We start from the raw sequence: 20,704 nt of genomic DNA on the forward strand, positions 1-20,704 counted from the left end.
CACAATACTACCCTCTTCGCTAAGCTATTTATCTAACTGGAAACTAGACTTTACTACAACTTGTAAACTGTAGAGCACAAGATAACTAAATGTTTATTCGGCAGCCATTCTAAATTATGATTACGTTCACTGCCATTCTAAATAGACCATAACCATTACTTGCAGCCATGTGAACTGTAAACAAGATCTTGTGGAGCAAGAAAAACCCCAACCTTTCTCGCACCTTTTTTTTCCTGACCAAACTAAAAATTTACCCTATTTCCAGCCTCTGCCGGTTTTTCGCATCCCTAGGTGCGGATCTCCTACTGACCTCCTTCGTCCGCTCCTCGGGTCCAAACGTGTCCCGTCAAGCCAGGCCCGTCGTTTTAGGTGGCTCGCTCGATAGCCGTTGCCGCTGGACGAGTCTCTGAGAAGCTACGCTTGCTTACGATGGCTCCAGGCAATGGACAAGGAAGACCTCAAGGCCGCTAGGGAGAGGGTGAGGAGCAACCTCGGTAATTCTTTTATGCCGAGGTCTCTGAGCGTCGCCTTTGTACATTCAGGTATGAATGAATCCTTTTGCCCCCACTACCACACCAGCTGCCATAAACTGGCGTTTTTGGACTTCCCTCAGTACCTCATATTTCTCCGCCTTGAGGCCTGCCACCGCGTCCAACTGGCCCGGAGTCTGAAACGCCACCGCGAGTTCTAGGCTAACTATTTCATTCTCGTCGGACCTTCGGCCGGCACACTAGAGTCTGCCCTTCTCGACGCCTCCGTAGTGCCCATTGAATTGGTCCTCATGCGAAGGGCGTGGATGAACCTGGAATCTGGACGGATCTTTGATCCGTCAGATAACCACCGGTGCCCTCCACGCCGCTGGCGATGATCTTCACTCCGTGACCGATCGCCCCTAAAGCCGCCCAACTGTCTAACTCACCCTGGTATAGTCGTTTGGCCAGCACACGCAATTCCCCGCAGGTGGTGAACCACTCCCCAAAACGAGGCGGGCCGCTGCTTTGTTTAGGCGAGCACCCACCTGGTTGGCGTCGTAAAGCCCCCTGATCCACAGGTCGGAACTGTCCAGAAGGGAATCCGCCACAGGGACCGTGTGCCGGCTTTGCTGTTGGCGTATATGAGGCCATTCGGAGTGGATTGCAGGAGAAGAAAGTTCTCCTTCACCCAATGCCGAATACTGGTATCTGTCACCAGAGGTTGAGCCTTCTCGTTATCATATATCGCTTGACCATGTCCATCTTCTGTCGAGACTTGAAACTGATCATCAAGAACCGGCTAATCATCCCTTCTAACTCCACGAGTACGGTGACGCTGTCCCAGACCCGCCTCAGGGGAAAACCTTAGACCCAGGTACTCGAACGACCCGCCCGCGGGGATGTGGTGAATCGCCACTCCGCTGATGTTCAATCCCGGGTCGTCCGCATAACAGGTCCCACCCTTCCGCCATACGCAACTTCGAGAAGTGTGAGGAGGCTCTGTCGAGAATAAATTCCACCTTCCAATGGTAAATGTCCCCTCCTTTCTAAGAAATCACATAACCCATAGTTAGCATATAACAATCTGTACCACATTTTTTGTATAAAATAATTGGTCTTGACCCTTTCTACTTGCCTTATTTACTTGCGTTTGAGGAAACTCTTCCTATACACACAAAAAAATGTAAAGGGTGTTAATATTGCACTAGATATCGGATCGGAATTCATGTTTTAGATGACAAATTTTGACATCAATTAATTTTTTAAAGTAGGTTTTAAATAAAATATAAACATTTAAATATTTTTAACCTTGTAATAAGTAAGAGATAATAAGTAAGTAATAAACTGATAAAATAAGATACGAATATATATTTTAGTTTGATATCGGATGGTTGGAATGAAGATAACATTTTATTTAATCTGCCGGCCTCATTGGTCGTAATAAACATAAGTAGAATAATTTGTTTTTACACCGCCCCGAACCTTTCCTTTTCGTTCCCTTAATTGAAATAATTTGTAGAATTAGATCGAGAAAGAATAAGTGTTCTCTCTTAATTGGGCAGAGAACCTAAATCGGGAATCAAGGGCCCAGGCTTGGGGCTGAAATATTTGACAGGGCCCAGAACTAATGAAGGGCGCTCATTTCGTCTCCCCACAACGGTGCATTACTTTTGTCTCTTTGGGTGGAGAAGAGAGAGGAGCTCTCCGGCCCTACTTCGTTGTAATTTACCAGGCCAATAGCCGGAGATATTGCTCAAGGCGCTAAGTACACACCGCGAACACAGGCCCATTCAAAACTCCAATATCTCTGCGCCATCACCCAACCCCTTTCTCCAGAAAGAGCCTTGCAATATCTCCTCCGCGAAAAGAGGATTTATTGAAATCCCAATTTCACTCAGCTCCCTCTTTTCATTAGAATAAACTAAGGGCGGGGGTCTAGTTTCATTTCACAGACCAGTGGGCCGTACATGTCATACCTGTCCCATTGTCGGCCTAAACCGCTCTTTCCCAATTTTACTCCTTAAATTTCCAATCGACTCTTCCATTCTGAATCATTTGCTTTTCAATGTTCCCAACGTGTAAAACATCTTTCTTCATATTCTATTTACAAACCAGAGAGAGAAGAGTTTTGGATAACCTGCCTGCAAGATAATCATAAAAGTCATACTTTTGTGGTACCTAACACATCCTGAAGAATCACGGCTCAATATGAATTTACCACCTCTTCCTAAACTAATAATTATGTGTGCACATATAACACACTAACACCTACATTTAAGTACGTATTACATATTTAATTTGTTATTTATTGAATTTGTTATTAATTTTTCAAATGTCGTGTAATCGGATTGGATTCTCGACGACAAATGAAATAGCCACGGAGAGCTTTAGTGAAAAATGGCAAAAAGGAGGGAAAATTCAAAAGGTGGGGTTGAGATGGGAAGTTAGTGTCCGTGGATCGAGGTCACGATAGCTCAAGTGGTAGAGCAGCGGCGTATCTAGCCGAATATCGTGGGTTCGAATCCCGCTCGTGCCATTTACTTTTTTATCTCAACTAAAAACCTTAATTAATTGTAATTAATATTACTATTGAGTCATATAGGTAAACGTAGTATTGTTGGTTTTTCATGAAAATATAAAACGCATTCGTGGTTAATTTTTTAAGAAGTGAAAATCTGTAATGTAAAATAACCTTCGTATTAAATACGCAGCTATTTTAACAAATTAATCAAACTAATTATAGATATTTCATTATTATTAAATTTTTCAATAATATTTTAATTTTTTTATTGAGGTATTATCTGCGCGAGGCGCAATACGATACATAATTAATCTTGTATAAACTGCTCAAAAATGAGTAGGGATATTGCTACTTTTGTAGTATCTACTTTTCTTAGCATTTTTATTTTATTTTTATTATAAAATTCATTAAAATTTGTTAGAAATTATTACGTTTTTATTGAAGGAAAATTCAATTAAGGGATTTTGAATATATCAAAATAAAAGGTTTTACTTCCATAATTTTGTTTATTGGACACAATAATTTTTTTAAAACAATTAATGCCCTCTATTAACTAAAACCTCTGCGCACCTGTTAGGCATATTGTTAATTCATCACTAATTTAGTGTACTGTCACTAATTTCATAAGAAATTTCACTCCATAGATGTTGCAACGCTGCACTCAGTTGTTGCAGGTTAACTGGCTGCGGATGGTGATGGAAAAGCCTTATCTGCAACGCATCCCACATGTGTTCAATGGGATTGAGGTCTGGAGACAATGGGAAAAGAGGCAGACGAGAACGTCCTAGGTTTTCTAAACACTGATGACCAACACTACCTCTATGAGGTCTGGCGTTGTCATCCAGAAATCGAAAATCCCCAATGAGATTTCCTGGTTTGAGGGATGTATTCCTCTTTCTTCGACGTAACGGACTGGGGTCAGGTTATCTTCAATAACATGGAATCCAGTTCGTTCTCCAGTGGAAATCCCAGCCCAGGCCATTACACCGCCTCCTGGGGCATTGTACGCACCACCTGTTCTTAGTCTCTTCGGCGCCTGCTATCATTATACAGACAGAAACGCGATTCATCAGAAAAAATAACAGCATTTCAATTTGTGTTCTCATCTAGGCACTTCCTACACCGTATTCTCCTGAGTTGCTGGTGGCGGGCTGTTGCTTCAGGTCGTCTCAAAGGGGCATACTAGACAACTTCCCACAAACGATTACGAATTGTTTGTGCTGATAAAGGCCTTGTCAAAACATCTTTCATTCGAGGATCTAGCGGGCATAGAAAGGGTTCCGTCTTGCAGCTATGGCATATCTGTCCTCCTTTAGCGCGAACACGGTCTGAGAAACGCCAACTGCCTCTGCGATATCTTCTTTTGAACTCGATGACTCATTCTCATAATAATATTGTGAACTTCTGGTTCAAGATGATGTCTTTCCATGGTTAACGAGAGTACAACTGGATTAAAATGAAGAAAAGACGAGAAAAGGCGTTTGTTTACAAAATGAGTAACGTTCATGTTTCCTATTCTTCGGTAAATCGGTTATTAAAAAGAGGATTAACATTTGTTTGTTTTTGGTTTCTTAGTTTTTATTTTATTATAACAAGAATATATTGGTTAATTTAATTAAAAGTAATAGAATAAGAATAAAGTATCCCCCCTTATATAAGTATATATAAGTAGTATATAAAGTAGTAAAGTAATAAACTATAATAAAGTAATCCCTACTCCTTTTTGAGCAGTTTATAATTATGAACGCCCGAAACGCCGATCAAAATTTTGGCCGAACTGCTCCACGGATTTTCGTTCTTGATGGCATAAACGAAACCCTTTATTCCAAATACTATCAAAAGTATAAATTATTAATAGTGAAGAGGATTAATAAATAATTACGATATGAAGGGTAGGGAGGGTGCCGGAATTCAAAATTCGTAAGTCATACGTCCGCCGTTGTGTACCTCTCCGCCTTACAGTTACAGTTACAGTACTTTTCAGTGCTAATATTGTTGTGTTGTTGTATTATGTTTTTACAATAATAAAAAATATAATGCACAATAACACGACAACATTAGTATTGAAATGTATTGTACTGCCACAATGACCTTATTTCACTCCCAGAACCACACCTTGAAAATATCATCATCGGATTTTATTGTTTTATTAACAATACATATGTACTTTTTGGTTTAGTTAAACATTCAAATTAGTTACAAGAAATTTTCATAGAAGGATTGTATGAGAATAGGTAGACCGGTTATTGTTGGCAAAAATGTTTATCATTATTTGCCATGTTAAAAAATATTTAAAATTTGACAATAATAAATTTTCGTTTAAAAAGACTAATACGTAATTCAAGTCCAGTGGAAAAGCAGAACTAATCGCCGATCAGAGTTAAGCTTGATTGATCGATCACACAGTCTTCCCGGCATTGAATCAGGAAGGGATTGAAAGCAACAGGTAAAAGCCAATGCTGTCTTCTTAAATGCTCAAACTTGTTAATAAGTCAATCAAATATTTCCCAAAGAAAAAAGGGAATGCAAACAATACCAACGAGGTTCCGTAAAAATGTAAATTTTTGATAATAACGGTTTTAACGATCTCAACCTTAAACAGGGCAGGCCTACACGTTCTACACCGGCAACAATTAAAATGTTTTTGTACCTGAGAATGACCAACTAGAAAAATGAAAAACATTGAGTCAATTATAAACTGACAGGCAAAAAATTCCACCCACTTGTAATATAACTTGATTTGTATATATTTTTATATATCAACCAAAGCTTAACGTTTTCAACATTTAATAATTGAGTCTTTGTCTAAAAAAGTAAAAAAAAATGTAACTTGCTAAGAAAAATGAAAAAAAAGACGGACAGATGAAATTGGTTTTAAATTTTTAATTAACATTTCACTATCGCGTATTTCCTCCTCTTGCCTTAATTACATCTCGCAGCCGGCTTGGCATACTTTCTACCAGTCTGGAAACGTCTCTTTTCTGGAGGTTAGCCCATTCTTCACGAAGAGGCTTTTCAAGATCGTGGAGGGTATCAGGAAGTGATGACCTTGCTCTTATTCGTCTTTTGAGGTTATCCCATAAAGTTCGATGGTGTTCAAGTCTGGAGAATGGGCGGCCGGGCTAAGACCCTGATGTATGCTGTTGAAGGTTGTACTATGCTAGCGACATGGGGACGGGCATTATCGTACATTAGAATAGGTTTGTCGCTGATTTCATCGAGGATTCGCAAGATCCCTAATTTCGTCCACATAGCGACTGGCCGTCAAAGACACTCCACGAACAACAACCAACTCTGTACGACTCTCCATTTAAATTCCAGTCCACACCATCACTGAGCTACGTTGAAAAGGTTAACTCTGGGAAAAAGTTCAGGCTTCGTACCTTTCATTTCGGTTTATCCACACTGTTTCTCTCCCTTCTGGACATCGAGGAGCAAATCACCCTCATCTATAAAATATACAACAGACCAATCGTCGAAAGACCAATGGCTGTGGTCTCGAGCAAATGTGAGTTGTGCAACTCCGTGTGTTCTGGTCAATTCTGGTCTATTAAGGGGCAAAACGCCATCAGTCCGTACTGATTTATTCTTCTTATAGCAGTGCGATTATAAATTTGGACACCTCGAACTTCCTGGAGCTGATGAATCGCTTGAACAACAAGTAAGGTTTCGCAAAATTCTCAAATTCGAAAAACGGTTATCCTGTGGTTCTGCTACAAAGGTGTCCAGAACCGGGTCTTCTATGGTAGGATCCAGTTTCTCGAAAACGTCTAACGACGTCCCGCAGTTTTTCATAGGAAACTCCGATGGCAATAGCCGCATTCCTGATGGAACGGCCATCATCAGTAAGAGCCACATCACGCGCAATATCCTCTGCACTATTTTTAAGTTTAAAAACTGAAATTAAGAAAACAAAGATGAAAACTAAACCGTTTATTGCTTCAGAATTCAAATGAGACTGAATAAACATTTTAAAATACGTAAAAATTAAACATTGAAAAATCCTTTTTCCTTGTTTTGGATTAAGGATTAAGTGTGTTTACGTGTAATTGATAGTCCCAATTTAAAATATACCATAAACATTATGTTTTGGTAAAAACAAAGAAACAAATTAAGAGCAGAATTTTTTTATGGAAAAAATGAAAAGAAATCAGTTCATTGAATTTTTTGCCTGTCAGTGTATTTTTGTATTGGCATTTGCTAAAACCATAGTTCATTTATCAATTATTTCATTTAAAGTGAAGAAGCAGCAGGTTGGTGTTACAGATATACCTAATTATTCGAATATGTATGAGCATAATGTGCATAAATGCTGATGTTTTTCTTAACAAAAACATGAACCACTCTAGAAAAAATCGATTTGAAAAAAATTAATAAAACCTTTAACAAACATTACTATACGTTTTTAGAAATAAAGCAATACTAATGCAATATGATGTTTCTCAAGACGATATAGGCTTAATATTTCTTTTAAATAAGTATGGTGAAATATGAGCTTCCTTGCAGTGAATTTGTATGCCACTATGATTATACGATTTCACGATTTCGCCACCTTCTTCATTACAATAATCGGTCTTAATTCAATATTTATTGTCTTGCAACGCATCGAATCCCGTTTGAAAACAAATCGCTAGTTAATTGTAAATCTGTGTTGTTGTTCTTCAATTTTCGTCAAAGGTTAAACAGTTTTTATGAAATCAATTGGGTCTAGTTTACTGTAGATGATTGAAATACTTTTACCTCCCCTTTGAGTTATAAACCAAAATTAACTCTAAAGGCGGCCTTAAAAATGGATATTGCCGTGCGTTTACCGACCCTCAGCTATAAAAACGTATGCTACCATCATTTAAGATTAACTGGTTGTAAATATTCAAGAACATTTACGGTTTAAAGTAGCAATAAACATTATAAACATTTACATTTCAATCAATAAAATAATTCACAATATAAAATTGAAATAATTTAATAAAAACCCAATGCTTAAAGTTTATAGAATGTCCAACATTACTTTAAATGAAGAATTAACACTGTCAATTGGTAGATATGATACAAAAAAAACCTGACCGTTTTGTTCCAGACCTCCTCCAAAAAAATATCTTGTCAATGTGCTCTCCAGCCAATACCTTTCCTTTTAGTTCATAACAAACACTCTGAATATGTATGGTGTTGAAGAAGAAAGCCCAAGGCAATGTTGGGATTGACTCGGTCTTCAAGGAAATTTGAGATCGCCTGTAAAAACTTAGTATGTCAATCTGTAGACAATCTGTTTAGGGTTGTTTTGCCCTGATGATGACCTTAGAATGGTGGACCCATTGGTCGAAAGCCTGACAGTAGCAACTAAACTTGTTTTCTTCTTCAAGACCATACCTTGATCCAGTGGTCGTAAGTGAAAAATTGGTCAATACTTCTAATACTGAAATTAGTCCGTAATATCAACTTTTTTATCTTATCCTTTATGTTATCCTTAATTATACATATATTCAATTAATTAAACACTATTTTTTCTCAATGAAAAATTTTTGTCACAGGGTGGATTCGAACCTACGATTTTCGGCTAAATACGCCGCTGCTCTACCTTGACTTCGCCCATGCCATAAACTTCCCATTTCGAATCCCTGTTTACTTCAATTGAACAAAATTGTGTGTAATTAACTGAGTATTAGTCCAAAACTTCAGAGAACTCAAAAGAAAGATAAAAATTCCAGACACCCTACCAAAAAAGTCAGCCTATCAAAGTAGTGATATCTGCATTGTGGCCTACCTCACTTCATTCCTACTTTTATGTCCAACACTGTTCTTTCATTTTTATTGCTTAACACTTGGCCAGTTTCTGAATGAGCAATGAGGAGTCTGCAACTTTTTCTTCTGGAGTTCTCTACCCTTTTTTCACCCCACCTCTCCTGAGGTGAGCAAACACGGTCCTTACGTTTTAAACCTCATTCGGAAGCCAGCCGAGTGTCGAGCAATAAAATGAAAAGAATAGTGTTGCCAAAACAAGTAAAGAAAAATATATAATTTAGTGTGAAATTTGTCATAATTTTTGGCAGGACTTGAAACTTTTATTGAAAAAGAAAAATGTAGCATATCATATAGCTTTACGTTAGATATCAATAAAAACAACTTCAATTTTTCTCTCCTTTTTTGATAAGAATTACACAGGTAGGTCAGTATTTATTAAAAACCGTCTATTTACCAAGTGTAAAAATACTAAGTCGAAAACAATTCTTAGTTTTAACATCGTGTTAAATTCGTAATTTTAATATTTGATATAGTGGTAAGAAAAAATATTCAATATGCCCTTTAAAAGGTTCATTTAAGAAGCAAGTAAGCATTTAATGCAGCATGAATATCCAACAAACTTTAGGTTCTTGATAAACTTGTTATAAACTTACTTTGAACTTCTTGCGGTTTTAAATTAAGCGACTTATGTCTTTATGTACACAATGAAAACACCTTTAGAAAAACCTTTTTCTTCCTTGTAGACTTACCTTTTATTAAAACATGTTTTTCATTGTTTATCTTTTTTTCAGATGCTCCTGAGATTGAAGTGGAGAAAGGCTGGGTCCACGCCGGACCTGGTATCGAAGCACATTTGGTCTGCTTAGTTCATGCACATCCACCCGCGGACGTAAGTCCCAAATTTACAATTTATATCATAATAACTTAGCTCGAGGGAAAATTCATTCGTGTATTTTATTAATATTTGATTAATGAAGTTTAAAATACTTATAATATTGTTTTTCAGCTTTAAAACAGTCCTTAAACAACAATTCACACTGTTGTGTATTAAAATATCAACATGTTTAATTTGCGCGGATAAATTATCTTTTTTACCATATAAATGTTTTTGTACGGATATTGTGGAACACATTGTTAAAAGAAAAGTACTACAAAAGCTATAAAAATCGATGGGAAACCTATGCACAATACAGAACAAAGGAGAATCTATGTAGTGAAATTAAAACGATGAAGTTAATTAAGCCTTAAAACCCTGTGATAATGACGGTCGAGGTGTTAACTTTACAGTATTTGTTAATTGGAAGAGGATGTCTTGAACGAATGGCAATGGTGGCCGGACTATACAGCCCTCCGCCTGGCAAACAGTCCTCTTATAATAATTGATATAAGTGTTGATATTGCTCAACTTATAAACGACCGGGCATAACCCTTATCGTTGCCCTTGGGGCTGTTTATTGGCCCGTAAAAGAGGACCATTAAATAGATAGAGATTTCAGTTCGGATGGAGCTGAATTTTTTAACAGTTAAGAAAACTAAAAATCTTTAAGTAATAAGGCAAATGATCGTACTTTGGTTTCAGAGCTAACAGAAATCAATATAACACATACACACACACATACATCTCTCTCCCTCTCTCTCTCTCTCTCTCTCTCTCTCTCTCTCTCTCTCTCTCTCTCNCTTCACTCCATCTCTCTCTTTCTCTCCCTCTCTTTCACTCCATCTCTCTCCCTCTCTCTCTCTCTCTCTCTCTCTCTCTCTCTCTCTCTCTCTCTCTCTCTCTCTCTCTCTCTCTCTCTCTCTCTCTCTCCTCCTGGTTTTATATAAATACACTTATGGTCAAAATTAACGCACCATTTTTAAATTTTAATATACTTACCGTTATTCTTATTGCCTTTTGCTTGTTGTTCGACTTTTGTCGTATTTTGAAACTATACTTTAAACAATCCGAGTTGTTACTGTTCCGCTACTGTAAAAAATTACTACAAGTAACTGAACAAAACGAGATGCTAGAAGTTATTGATAGTTATAATATCGAAAAGACAAGTCACAGGGGAATAGACGAAACACATAACCAAATAATTATTATTGGCCGAATTTGAAAGTTCATATTCAAAATTATATTAATAGATGTGAGTTGTGTCTAAAGACAAAATACGAAAGAACGCCCGTCAACTTTGAACTGAATTTCACTCCCATACCCATACATCCTAACAAAATGATCCACATCGACACATTTACATTGAACGGAAACTAATTTCTTAAGCCCACCGAAATTGTTTATTTGTTAAAATTACCCGTAGTCCAAGATGTAAGCTTCCGATTATATGAAATGTTTAAAAATTGTCGACCAGGACACCCAGGATAAATTACTACAAGGAGTCTTCCTCATCAATCCCAATAATAGCCAAATAATATACCGAGTGAAACAACAGAAGCACGATTAGCACGAGGCAAACGTTGATTTGGATTTCCATGGACCCACATGTCGAACTTCAAAGTACACCTTCAGGAACCAAAACACACCATCCAACGTCATCGTAGATCGTAAAAACAACATTTTCTTAACTGCAATGAGTTCCGACAATTTGGCAATATCATAAGTTGATCATCCCAGTGACTTTAATCACCACCTTGGCTTGGACACTCTTAAAGATGACAACGGACTTCACTGGCTCACCCGAGGACACCGCCAAATTCAAGAATTTCCAAGGAAATTCCTGTACTAGGTGTGGAGAGGTGAGACCGCAAAGGTTGCTGCTGTCATCATTAAAAGATCCCGCAGACTCAGCAACTCAACAGAGACTATATAGAACCTCTCCCTCATTTCTCAGTCAGAGTTTAAGTCGCATCCTGTTGCTCGTCGTAATATTTTATGTAGAGAGAATGGGAGACAGCAGACAGACAGACAAACAGAGAGAGCGAGATTGTGAGAAAGAGAGACACAAACTGTCTGACTGGCTGAGCAGATTGACTGTGTCTACCACGGGAAGTCACATAAAATTATTATCTTTCGTCCTGATCCACAAGTGGATACCCTTTTCACTGCGTTAAGAATACATCTCAATATATATATAGAAGAATAACTCTCTTTACAGAAAGACTTTGAAGTTCAAATTGATTATTGTTTGGATACTGCTTGAAACCATGTAATATTTATGGTTTCTATATAACGAGGTCTGAGGTGCGATGAACCCGATGTTGACTATATTTTCTCTAGATATTATTTAATTTAATTTTATATTTTATATAAAATATAAAATACTTTATATTATATTTATATTTTATTTTATCTCATTTTTTTCCGGGATGGTGTTTTTTTCATTCTTCTCGTGTAGAAATGTGTGGTGATTAGAGCCGTTAGTTGATGATTATTCGGAAATCGTGAGATGCGGTCTGGTGTGACGTAGGTTTAAGAAAAACATTTTCTTTATCGTGTCAACGTTTCGATCTTTATTGCGATCATCTTCAGGGCCTGGGATTTACAAACATTTTAAATTTAACAAATACATGTAGGATGTGGAAAAAAGTTAATTTACAAATACAATGAAAAAAAAATTTTTTTATATTCAATGAAAGTATTTCTACTCACTCAAAGTAATTGTTTTCTGTTGTTTTCTGTGTAATTGTGCCATTCTTGCGTGTCGTGTTGACAGTGCCAACCAACACGACACCCACGAATGTGTTAATTACGCAGAAAATAAACACTTTATATATANTGAGATTGCTGAATCATTATTCTAATGAAATAGATGTATTTCGCGATTCCTTGAATTCAGTTAGAGTTAAATTAAAATGTTTACTTGCCTTGAATCATTAAGCCTTGTGTTTTTGTTATTATTGCTTTGTTAATTTGTTCTTTTTGTTATTATGTGCCTTTTTTGACTACTCCTCTTGTAGATTCTTTCTGTTGGAGTTATAATAAATAAATAAAGAAAGAAAGAAAATGTTTTTCTTAAACCTACATCACACCAGACCGCATCTCACGATTTCCGAATAATCATTTATTTCATTTAGGATATATTGGAACTAATCAGGCCCATGTGCTTGTGAAATCAATCTCTTAAATACTATAAATAGAAAGCACTTGGGTCTGTCTAGTTCCAACACATCCTAGTAAATATTGATAATAATTAAATACATAAAACATTAAATATTAGCTACTATGAAATGAATTCTTGTAATATTGATTGGCAATTAGTTGTGATGTAAGTCGCTTGCCTTTTCCCTTGTAGATTTGTAGTTGAAAGCCTGTAGCTTGAACAGATCGCCATAATTGTTTTGGATAAGGAAGCCACAGTAACGTGGCGATGTACGCCGAAAAGAGCCGCAAGCCCTTTCCCGTGTAAACATCAATAATGTAACATTCCTACTAAAATGCTCTAACCACTCGTACATATGCGTTTTGTATGGGATTTCATTTGTAATTAAATTTTGCATAAATTCTTCTGTCAGAGATGAATCCATGCACCGACCTTTATCCACCACGAAAAAATTTCTTTCGCTTTCGTCTTCATGTAGACAAAGCGCAGATTCAAGAAAACAAAACAATTTACAAACAATCTTAGTTCATATTTCAACATGACAAAGAAAACAGAATAAATGTACGCTTAAAAATTTTATTAAAATGTGTTAATTTTTAGATACCTCAGAATAAAATACGTTTATAAAATAGAAGTACAAATTATGTTCTAAATTTCAATAGACCATAATTAAAATAGGTTTGGGCCCGACTAGCGCACTTGTAAATTTGAAGCTAATTTGATCCTTGCTGGTACAAAGTAAAAAGTGGTGAACTCGAGAAGTAAAGTTTCTTTGCTACTTTTATGTTATAGCCGTTGAGTGGGGTAGTCCATCCATAAAAAAAGGAAGGGGATTTAGGAATATCCCAAGACATCGAATACGCCCGAGTTGTAATCCATAAGAAAAGGAGGGGCTGAATTTTCAGAAAATACAAAGTGCGATAGGGGCGAAAGTTGTCTCACTGGAGTGAGCCGGGTGCGTCGGGTGAATGGGACCGGGGTGAAAGGGAACGAAAGCGAGGATGAGGGAATGAGACGGCTGTGAAATATCGGACGTGTGAAGGAACTGTCGTTTGAAAAGTGAGGTAGAGAAGGAGTGTGCATGATACAGTGAAGGGGAATCAATAGCATTCTGTGCCATCCATTCGTCACACTTAATTCCTCGTTTGAACCGAAGAAACGAGGACTTGAAGCAACACCGGTAATCCTCAAGGCATTTCCTTTAGGATCGGATCTTCCGAGTTTGCAAACGGGGATCAAATGTTCCGTAAACTTTATTAAACATAACTTGATCCGTTGAAGATTATTCTACTGATGTCATCTGACACATCCGAGTAACGTGTGTAATAAATATAAAAATAGTATCATAAAAAACAACAATTCATGAATTTATTCTCTCTGCGCATAATTTAACAATCTAATTAAAAATGGCTAAAAGACGCATATCTCACCAAAATGACTTGAAAAGTACTCGACAGAAATACACAGCTTTAGGTCGCTCTTTTAAGTTTCTTGTTGACGTAGCCTAGTTGGGACGAGGCGTATATAATCCTCCGTAAATCCGGTGCTAAATCGCGAATTGGTTAAATTATCATTTAGGGTAATTGGGAGAGAACAAGGGTCTCGACTAATCCCGGAGGCTTTGGACCATTGTCTGTCGAGCTCTTAGTTCCAAGACACCGTGTTCCGAGAGAGGTGACTCAATCATACATTATTCATAATACGCAGTTTCCGATAATCCCGCTAATCAAGCTCCCTTATCTTCAAAGTCGTTAATTCCATGGTAGCATAACTTAATGTTTATATCAACAATCGTGACTCAAATCCACATTACACCCGAAATAAACATTCGTGACAGCCACGATCTCGAATAATCTGAACGCGCATGATAAACGCGCTGTCTGTCACATTTTTGACCAGTTAATTTAGAAGCTTCAACTATTTTGGAGTAATCATTAAAAAAAATCATTTACGTAATAATAGTGTATAATATGTTAAACAGCACGCAGAAATGATAGGAATAGAATATTGAAAAAGATTGTTTTTCATGAGGATTTTTGAATCTATTTTTACTGCCTTATCTTTATATTCTGCGGAATTGTGGTCACTCGGCCATTTTAACGAATTGAAGAAATTACAAGTATGGTATTTTAAGCAACTTTACCACTTTCCTATAAATTCACCTAGTCACTATGCAAGGACTGAGCTTGAACTTGAGTCCATTATCGTTCAATTACTAATCAGAATTTTAAATTATGGATACAAATATTAAGTACGGATATTTGTTCGCTTCTGAGAAGATCCGTTCACGATGAACTACGTAAGGCCAATTCATCATTCATCATAATTTATTGTAGAAGTAAATCATCGGGACTGGTCTATCAATTGCAAAAGTTGTTGTTTGGTATAGGCTGTAACAAAATGTGCCTTTGCGACCCTGAATTGTCTTAAAATGTCTTAAGCGCGAAAAAAAGTTTCGTCAAAGTTAAAAAATAATCTGTACTCTATTGATAAAGAAAAGGTGCTAAACTCAAAATTTAACCCCTTTTATGAATAAATTTAGTCCTTGAACAAATGCGAAAATTATTTGTCTATAAATAGGATAAAAACTGCTTATACAACTAAGGCTGTCTAGTACTGAAGAAATAAAATTGTCTGTAAATGGGCTCAAATATGTAAATGACACATAATCAATGCTCTGTCTGAAGAGGAGAAGTAAGAACTAAGTTTTTTTTTAATTGCCCAATTTACAAAACTCAAAGATGCTTTTATTTAAAGAAATACATTGATACTTGTGTAAATAAACAACTTGTAAACAAACAAACAGACAAAGGTGTGGTCTTGTTAAAATTTGAGGTAGAAAACCAGATTCTGAAAGACTGGAAATGCCAATAGGAGGCCTGGTAGTGGATCTCGGTGCATTACGACAATAAGGAAGTATAGGAATATTTTCATTGAATCAAGACGGAACCATAGTGCCCTCCAGATCCAAACAGAAGTACAAGATGTTTCGGCAAGGCACAAGGATTCGAAATCGTTTGTGGGAAGTTGGTATGCCCCTTTGAGACGAACAGCAGCAACTCAGGAAAATATGGTGTAGCGAGAGTATAGAAGAGAACGACAGTTGGAATGCTGTTATGTTTACTGATGAGTCGTGTTTCTGTCTGTACAGTGATAGCAGGCGCCGAAGGGTCTACCGAAAACAGGGAATTCGTACAATGCCCCAGTTCTTGCCACCTTCAGTGTAGTTTTGAGGAGGCGGTCATCTGGATTGGGATTTACACTGGAGGACGAACTGGAAAACATTTTGGTGAAGGCGACCTTACCGCAGTCCGTTATGCCCAAGAAATCATCGAGGAATACATCCCTTAAACCAGGGATCTTATTGGCAGGGATTTTCGATTTCTGGATGAGATGATACCAGACCTCATAGAGGCAGAGTTGTTCATCGGTGTTCAGAAAACTGGGAATTTCCCGTCTGCCCCTTCCCCCATTGTCTTTAGACCTCAATCCTATTGAGCAAATGTGGGATGCGTTGCAGAGAATGCTTTCCGATCTCTAACCGCAGGCAGTTGACCTGCAATAACTGAGTGCAGCGTTGCAACATCTATGGAGTGAAATTTCTTTTGAAATTATTAATAACCTTATTAACAGTTGCCTAACAAATGCCCAGAGGTCTTAGCTAACAGAGGACATTATACACGATATTAATTGTTTTTAAAAAATTATTGTTCCAATAAACAAAATTAAGGTATTAAAACCTTTTATTCTGTTATTATTCAAAATCCCTTAATTAAATTTAAATGTTCCTTTTGTAAAAACCTTAATAATTTCTAATAAATTTTAATTCAATTTATAATAAAAATAAAATAAAAATGCTATAGAAAGTAAATACTATAAAATAAGTAATATTGCTATTAGTTTTTGAGCGGTTTATTAAAAAAATTATTATTTATGTTAAGTTTAGCGCGACGTATTTACGTTCTTTGTTTTCTTTTGCACGTCTCACACCCTTTATGTTATTATGTTAATCATCATTATTCAAGAAGATTGAATATTAATTTACAATTAGTTGGTTCATGTTACTATTATTATTATTAATTATTATGTAAATTGAGTGTCATATTAAATTTAAGTTGGAAGATATCTTTAAGTAGGTTTGTATCTTTATTTTGTCATTTGACTCCGCCCTATAAAAGCTATTGCTGAAGTACCATATGATTCTATCTATACACTCATTTTTTCGTCAGAATAAAACTTTTCACTATCGATTTTTAAATGTTGAAAACTGTGATAAACTGTAATTGAAAAAAATAGATGTTTGTTGAATGTAAGATTCATCCAGAGAGTAATATCTGACCTTTTTTTAAATAACGCATCGATAAGAATGAACGGTAATCTGGTTATATGTTATGTGTGTGTGATGTCACGACCTTAGGTATCACAATATTTTCCACATTACTTACAAATTATGAAGTTTTACGCGGTTATAAAGAGCTTGCAAATCCATTTCAAATGCAGACCGCTTTCTCTTGATAGCTGTGTTTATCCTTTTTTATTTGCCCTCGGGAAGCCGTTAAACAGTAAAAGATCCCTTCTACAGCATGATCTCCATGTGAAGTGGTTTACACAGTTTCGAGACACGAACTTCCATGTACCTTGAAAAAAAATCCAATTTTTTATCCCTTCTTATCTTTTAAGAGACTGTTCTACCACCATGACGCGTTAAAACATTTCAAATCACGAATTTGTGAAAGGTTTTTTGCGAAACAAATCCTAAAACTTAATATCTGTGATCGAGATTCAATATTGTCCGAACATTCTTTTTCATGATTATTCGGAGATCGTGAGATGCAGTCGGGTGTGACGTAGGTTTTAGAAAAACATATATGTTATCGTGCCAACGTTTCGATCTGAAGATGATCTCAATAAAGATCGAAACTTTGGCACGATAACATATATGTTTTTCTAAAACCTACGTCACACCAGACCGTCTCTCACAAATCCCCGAATAATCATCGACTAACGGTCACTAATCACCACACATTCATTTTCATGAGAAAAACATTGACAACAAAAATTGAATATAATATTAGGAAACTTTTTCTTGATTCGTTGGAGCACATCGTTAACCTAACTAAAAAATCTCAATGCAAGTCTCAAATAAATAAAAATACATTTTATTACAAAACCCGCCACAGTTCCATTGTTTCTTAACGATGCATATGGCTGCTTGGATGGTGGAATGAAACATAGGGAAAATAAACAATGAAATATAAGGCAAAATATTACAGTGAGTCATAAAAAAGACCTATTTCATTCTCTTGGAAATTGTAATCCCCTATAGGTTTTTTTGATTTTCAAATCCAATTAGATTTGATAACACTTTAATCCGTATTATACTAATAAACTATTATACTAATATGTGAATATAATATGTGAATATGTAGAAAAATGATCTCGTCTTGCCTTCAATTTTGCCTTACGGTTTGGTTAAACAATATGACGATAAAATGTGTGGTGTTTAGTGACAGTTAGTTAATGATTATTCGGAGATCGTGGGATGCGGTCTGGAGTGAGGTAGGTTTTAGAAAAACATTTTATTTATCGTGCCAACGTTTCAATCTTTATTGAGATCATCTTCAGGGCACTCTCAACACGACACATCTACACGGAAAACAAACACTTTCAGCCCTGAAGATGATCTCAATAAAGATTGAAACGTTGGCACGATAAAGAAAATGTTTTTCTAAAACCTACGTCACACCAGACAGCATCTCACGATCTTCGAATAATCATGACGTTAAAATTTGAAATATGAGACTCCTGACCAACTTTTGGCCTGGAAAAGCAATTACTCTTTCTTGTTTTGTGGTACTAAACAGTTTTATGTTTATGTAAATGTGTTGTGAAGGTTAATGGTGGAATTAAAATTATACCTTTACATTTATATTTTTTACAATTTTCGGCAGTTATTCTTCAGTGTTTTGAATTTGATACTACCGTATTATTTATGTATAGCAGTATACTACAGTAATAATTTATTTCGATTTTCTCAGTTGGTTTCTATTTTTGGTTTATCAAGTTAACTTTGTATGCGGCATCGTTTCTTTTTTATTTTTAAATTTAATGTAAATGGATGAAGTGTAACGTATGACGGCCTAAATATATTTATAATAACACTTTACATATTTGTCTTTTGTGAATTCAATAAATTATTTACAAGCATATTTAAGGTAATACATTTTTAAAGTTTTCCACATGGCCAAAAATAACGTTTAGACAGTTGACAACGCTAAAGAGTATTAAGCTGGAAACTGAGAAGGGGGTTTATAAAATTACCGGATAGACCGGGAAGGTTTGATGAGACCTACTTCTTGACATGGCAAGGAAAAACTGTATAACCGATGATAAGCCCCCCTAGAAGGGTGCGACTGAAGGAAACGTGTCAGGAATAAAATCAGCCGTATCACCAAGTTAAAGTTTCCGAAGAAAGAAGCATCGTCAGCTATATCCTTTTACAGTATAAAGAAAGAGTGATTGAATTTTTGGCCAACGGAAATTTTCACAAACAACGGAATTTTTATATGTCAAGGCGAGCAATGTGTTAAAAGAATGCCTATCATTCTTATGGAATATCACTTGAATCCAAACAAATTTTTTTAAAAAAGGTTAATTTTCACTGGATTTGTACAAAAAAATGAATCTGAACCACAGAAAACAATAAATAAACAAACTAAAAAAACTAGCAAGGTACGATCAGGTTGGTTGGTCACGGATTTGTACCAAACTTTTTTGGTAATTCTACACTCCAAAATTTGAACACATCCCCGACTTCTTGTGAATAGGTCCTGATTTCGCAAAAAAAAATTTTTGAAAGGTGAAATGTTGTTTTTTAAATTTTTATTTTGCCTTACTACTTGTTCAAATCAGCTATGTGCATATATCACAGCACTTTTTTTGTAAATTGCAATAAAATATAATAAAAACTATCAAAGTTTATCAATAACCTAAAATTTGTAAAAACTAAATATTTTTCAAGTAGACTAGATCATGAATTTTTTTTCATGAAACTAATATGAAATTTCGTTTTAGCACTGAAGAGACCCCTAAATATAAATTTGTTAAAATTAGTGTTCTAAAAATAATGTTTTTTTTAATATTTTAAAAAAACATTATATTGTTGATTTATTTTTTTACCTTAAATCATACGAAAATAGAATATACAAACATTTTATTCAATTGCTTTCTACCCTTTTTTAATCCATTATTCTCAATTCATTATAATGGACGTTGATCAACAAAACTCCTCCACATTCTGAACAAAATTCAAATTCATTATGTAGGAATTAAAAAAATATTATTTTTTATTATATTATTAATATAGCTAAGTAATATTACTTGGTTAACATAAAAACAAATACATTACAATTAATTAAGGTTTTTAGTTGAGATAAAAAAGTCACTGAAACGAGCGGGATTCGAACCCACGATCTTCGGCTTGATACGCCGCTGCTCTACCACTTAAGCTATCGTGACATCGATCCACTCGGACACCAACTTCCCATCTCAACCGCACGTTTTGAATTTTCCCTCCTTTTTGCCATTTTTCAAATGTCGTGTAATCGGATTGGATTCTCGACGACAAATGAAATGGCCACGGAGAGCTTTAGTGAATACACTTGAAAAATGGCAAAACGGAGGGAAAATTCAAAAGGTGCGGTTGAGATGGGAAGTTGGTGTCCGATTGGATTGAGGTCACGATAGCTCAAGTGGTAGAGCAGCGGCGTATCAAGCCGAAGATCGTGGGTTCGAATCCCGCTCGTGCTATTGATTTTTTTATTTCAACTAAAAACCTTAATTAATTGTAATATATTAATTGGTCAAGCGGACCACGAAATTAGGGAATTAAAAACCAATATGTTCTACGACGCAGAATATTCTAATTTGGT

General features: G+C 36.0%; 1 protein-coding gene across 1 annotated transcript in view; it reads left to right on the top strand.

Annotated features, from left to right (window-relative positions):
* The first annotated feature begins 442 nt into the window (after positions 1-442).
* Positions 443-20,704, top strand: part of LOC106672758 — an 88,520-nt gene continuing 68,258 nt past the window's right edge. The window contains exons 1-2 of the mRNA XM_014404422.2: positions 443-542; positions 9,525-9,622. Of these exons, the coding sequence (XP_014259908.1) occupies positions 443-542; positions 9,525-9,622 (198 nt within the window). The remainder of the gene's footprint in view (positions 543-9,524; positions 9,623-20,704) is intronic.

This window comes from Cimex lectularius, unplaced genomic scaffold, assembly GCF_000648675.2.
Source record: "Cimex lectularius strain Harlan isolate CLEC.00 unplaced genomic scaffold, Clec_2.1 scaffold143, whole genome shotgun sequence".
NCBI lineage: Eukaryota > Metazoa > Arthropoda > Insecta > Hemiptera > Cimicidae > Cimex > Cimex lectularius.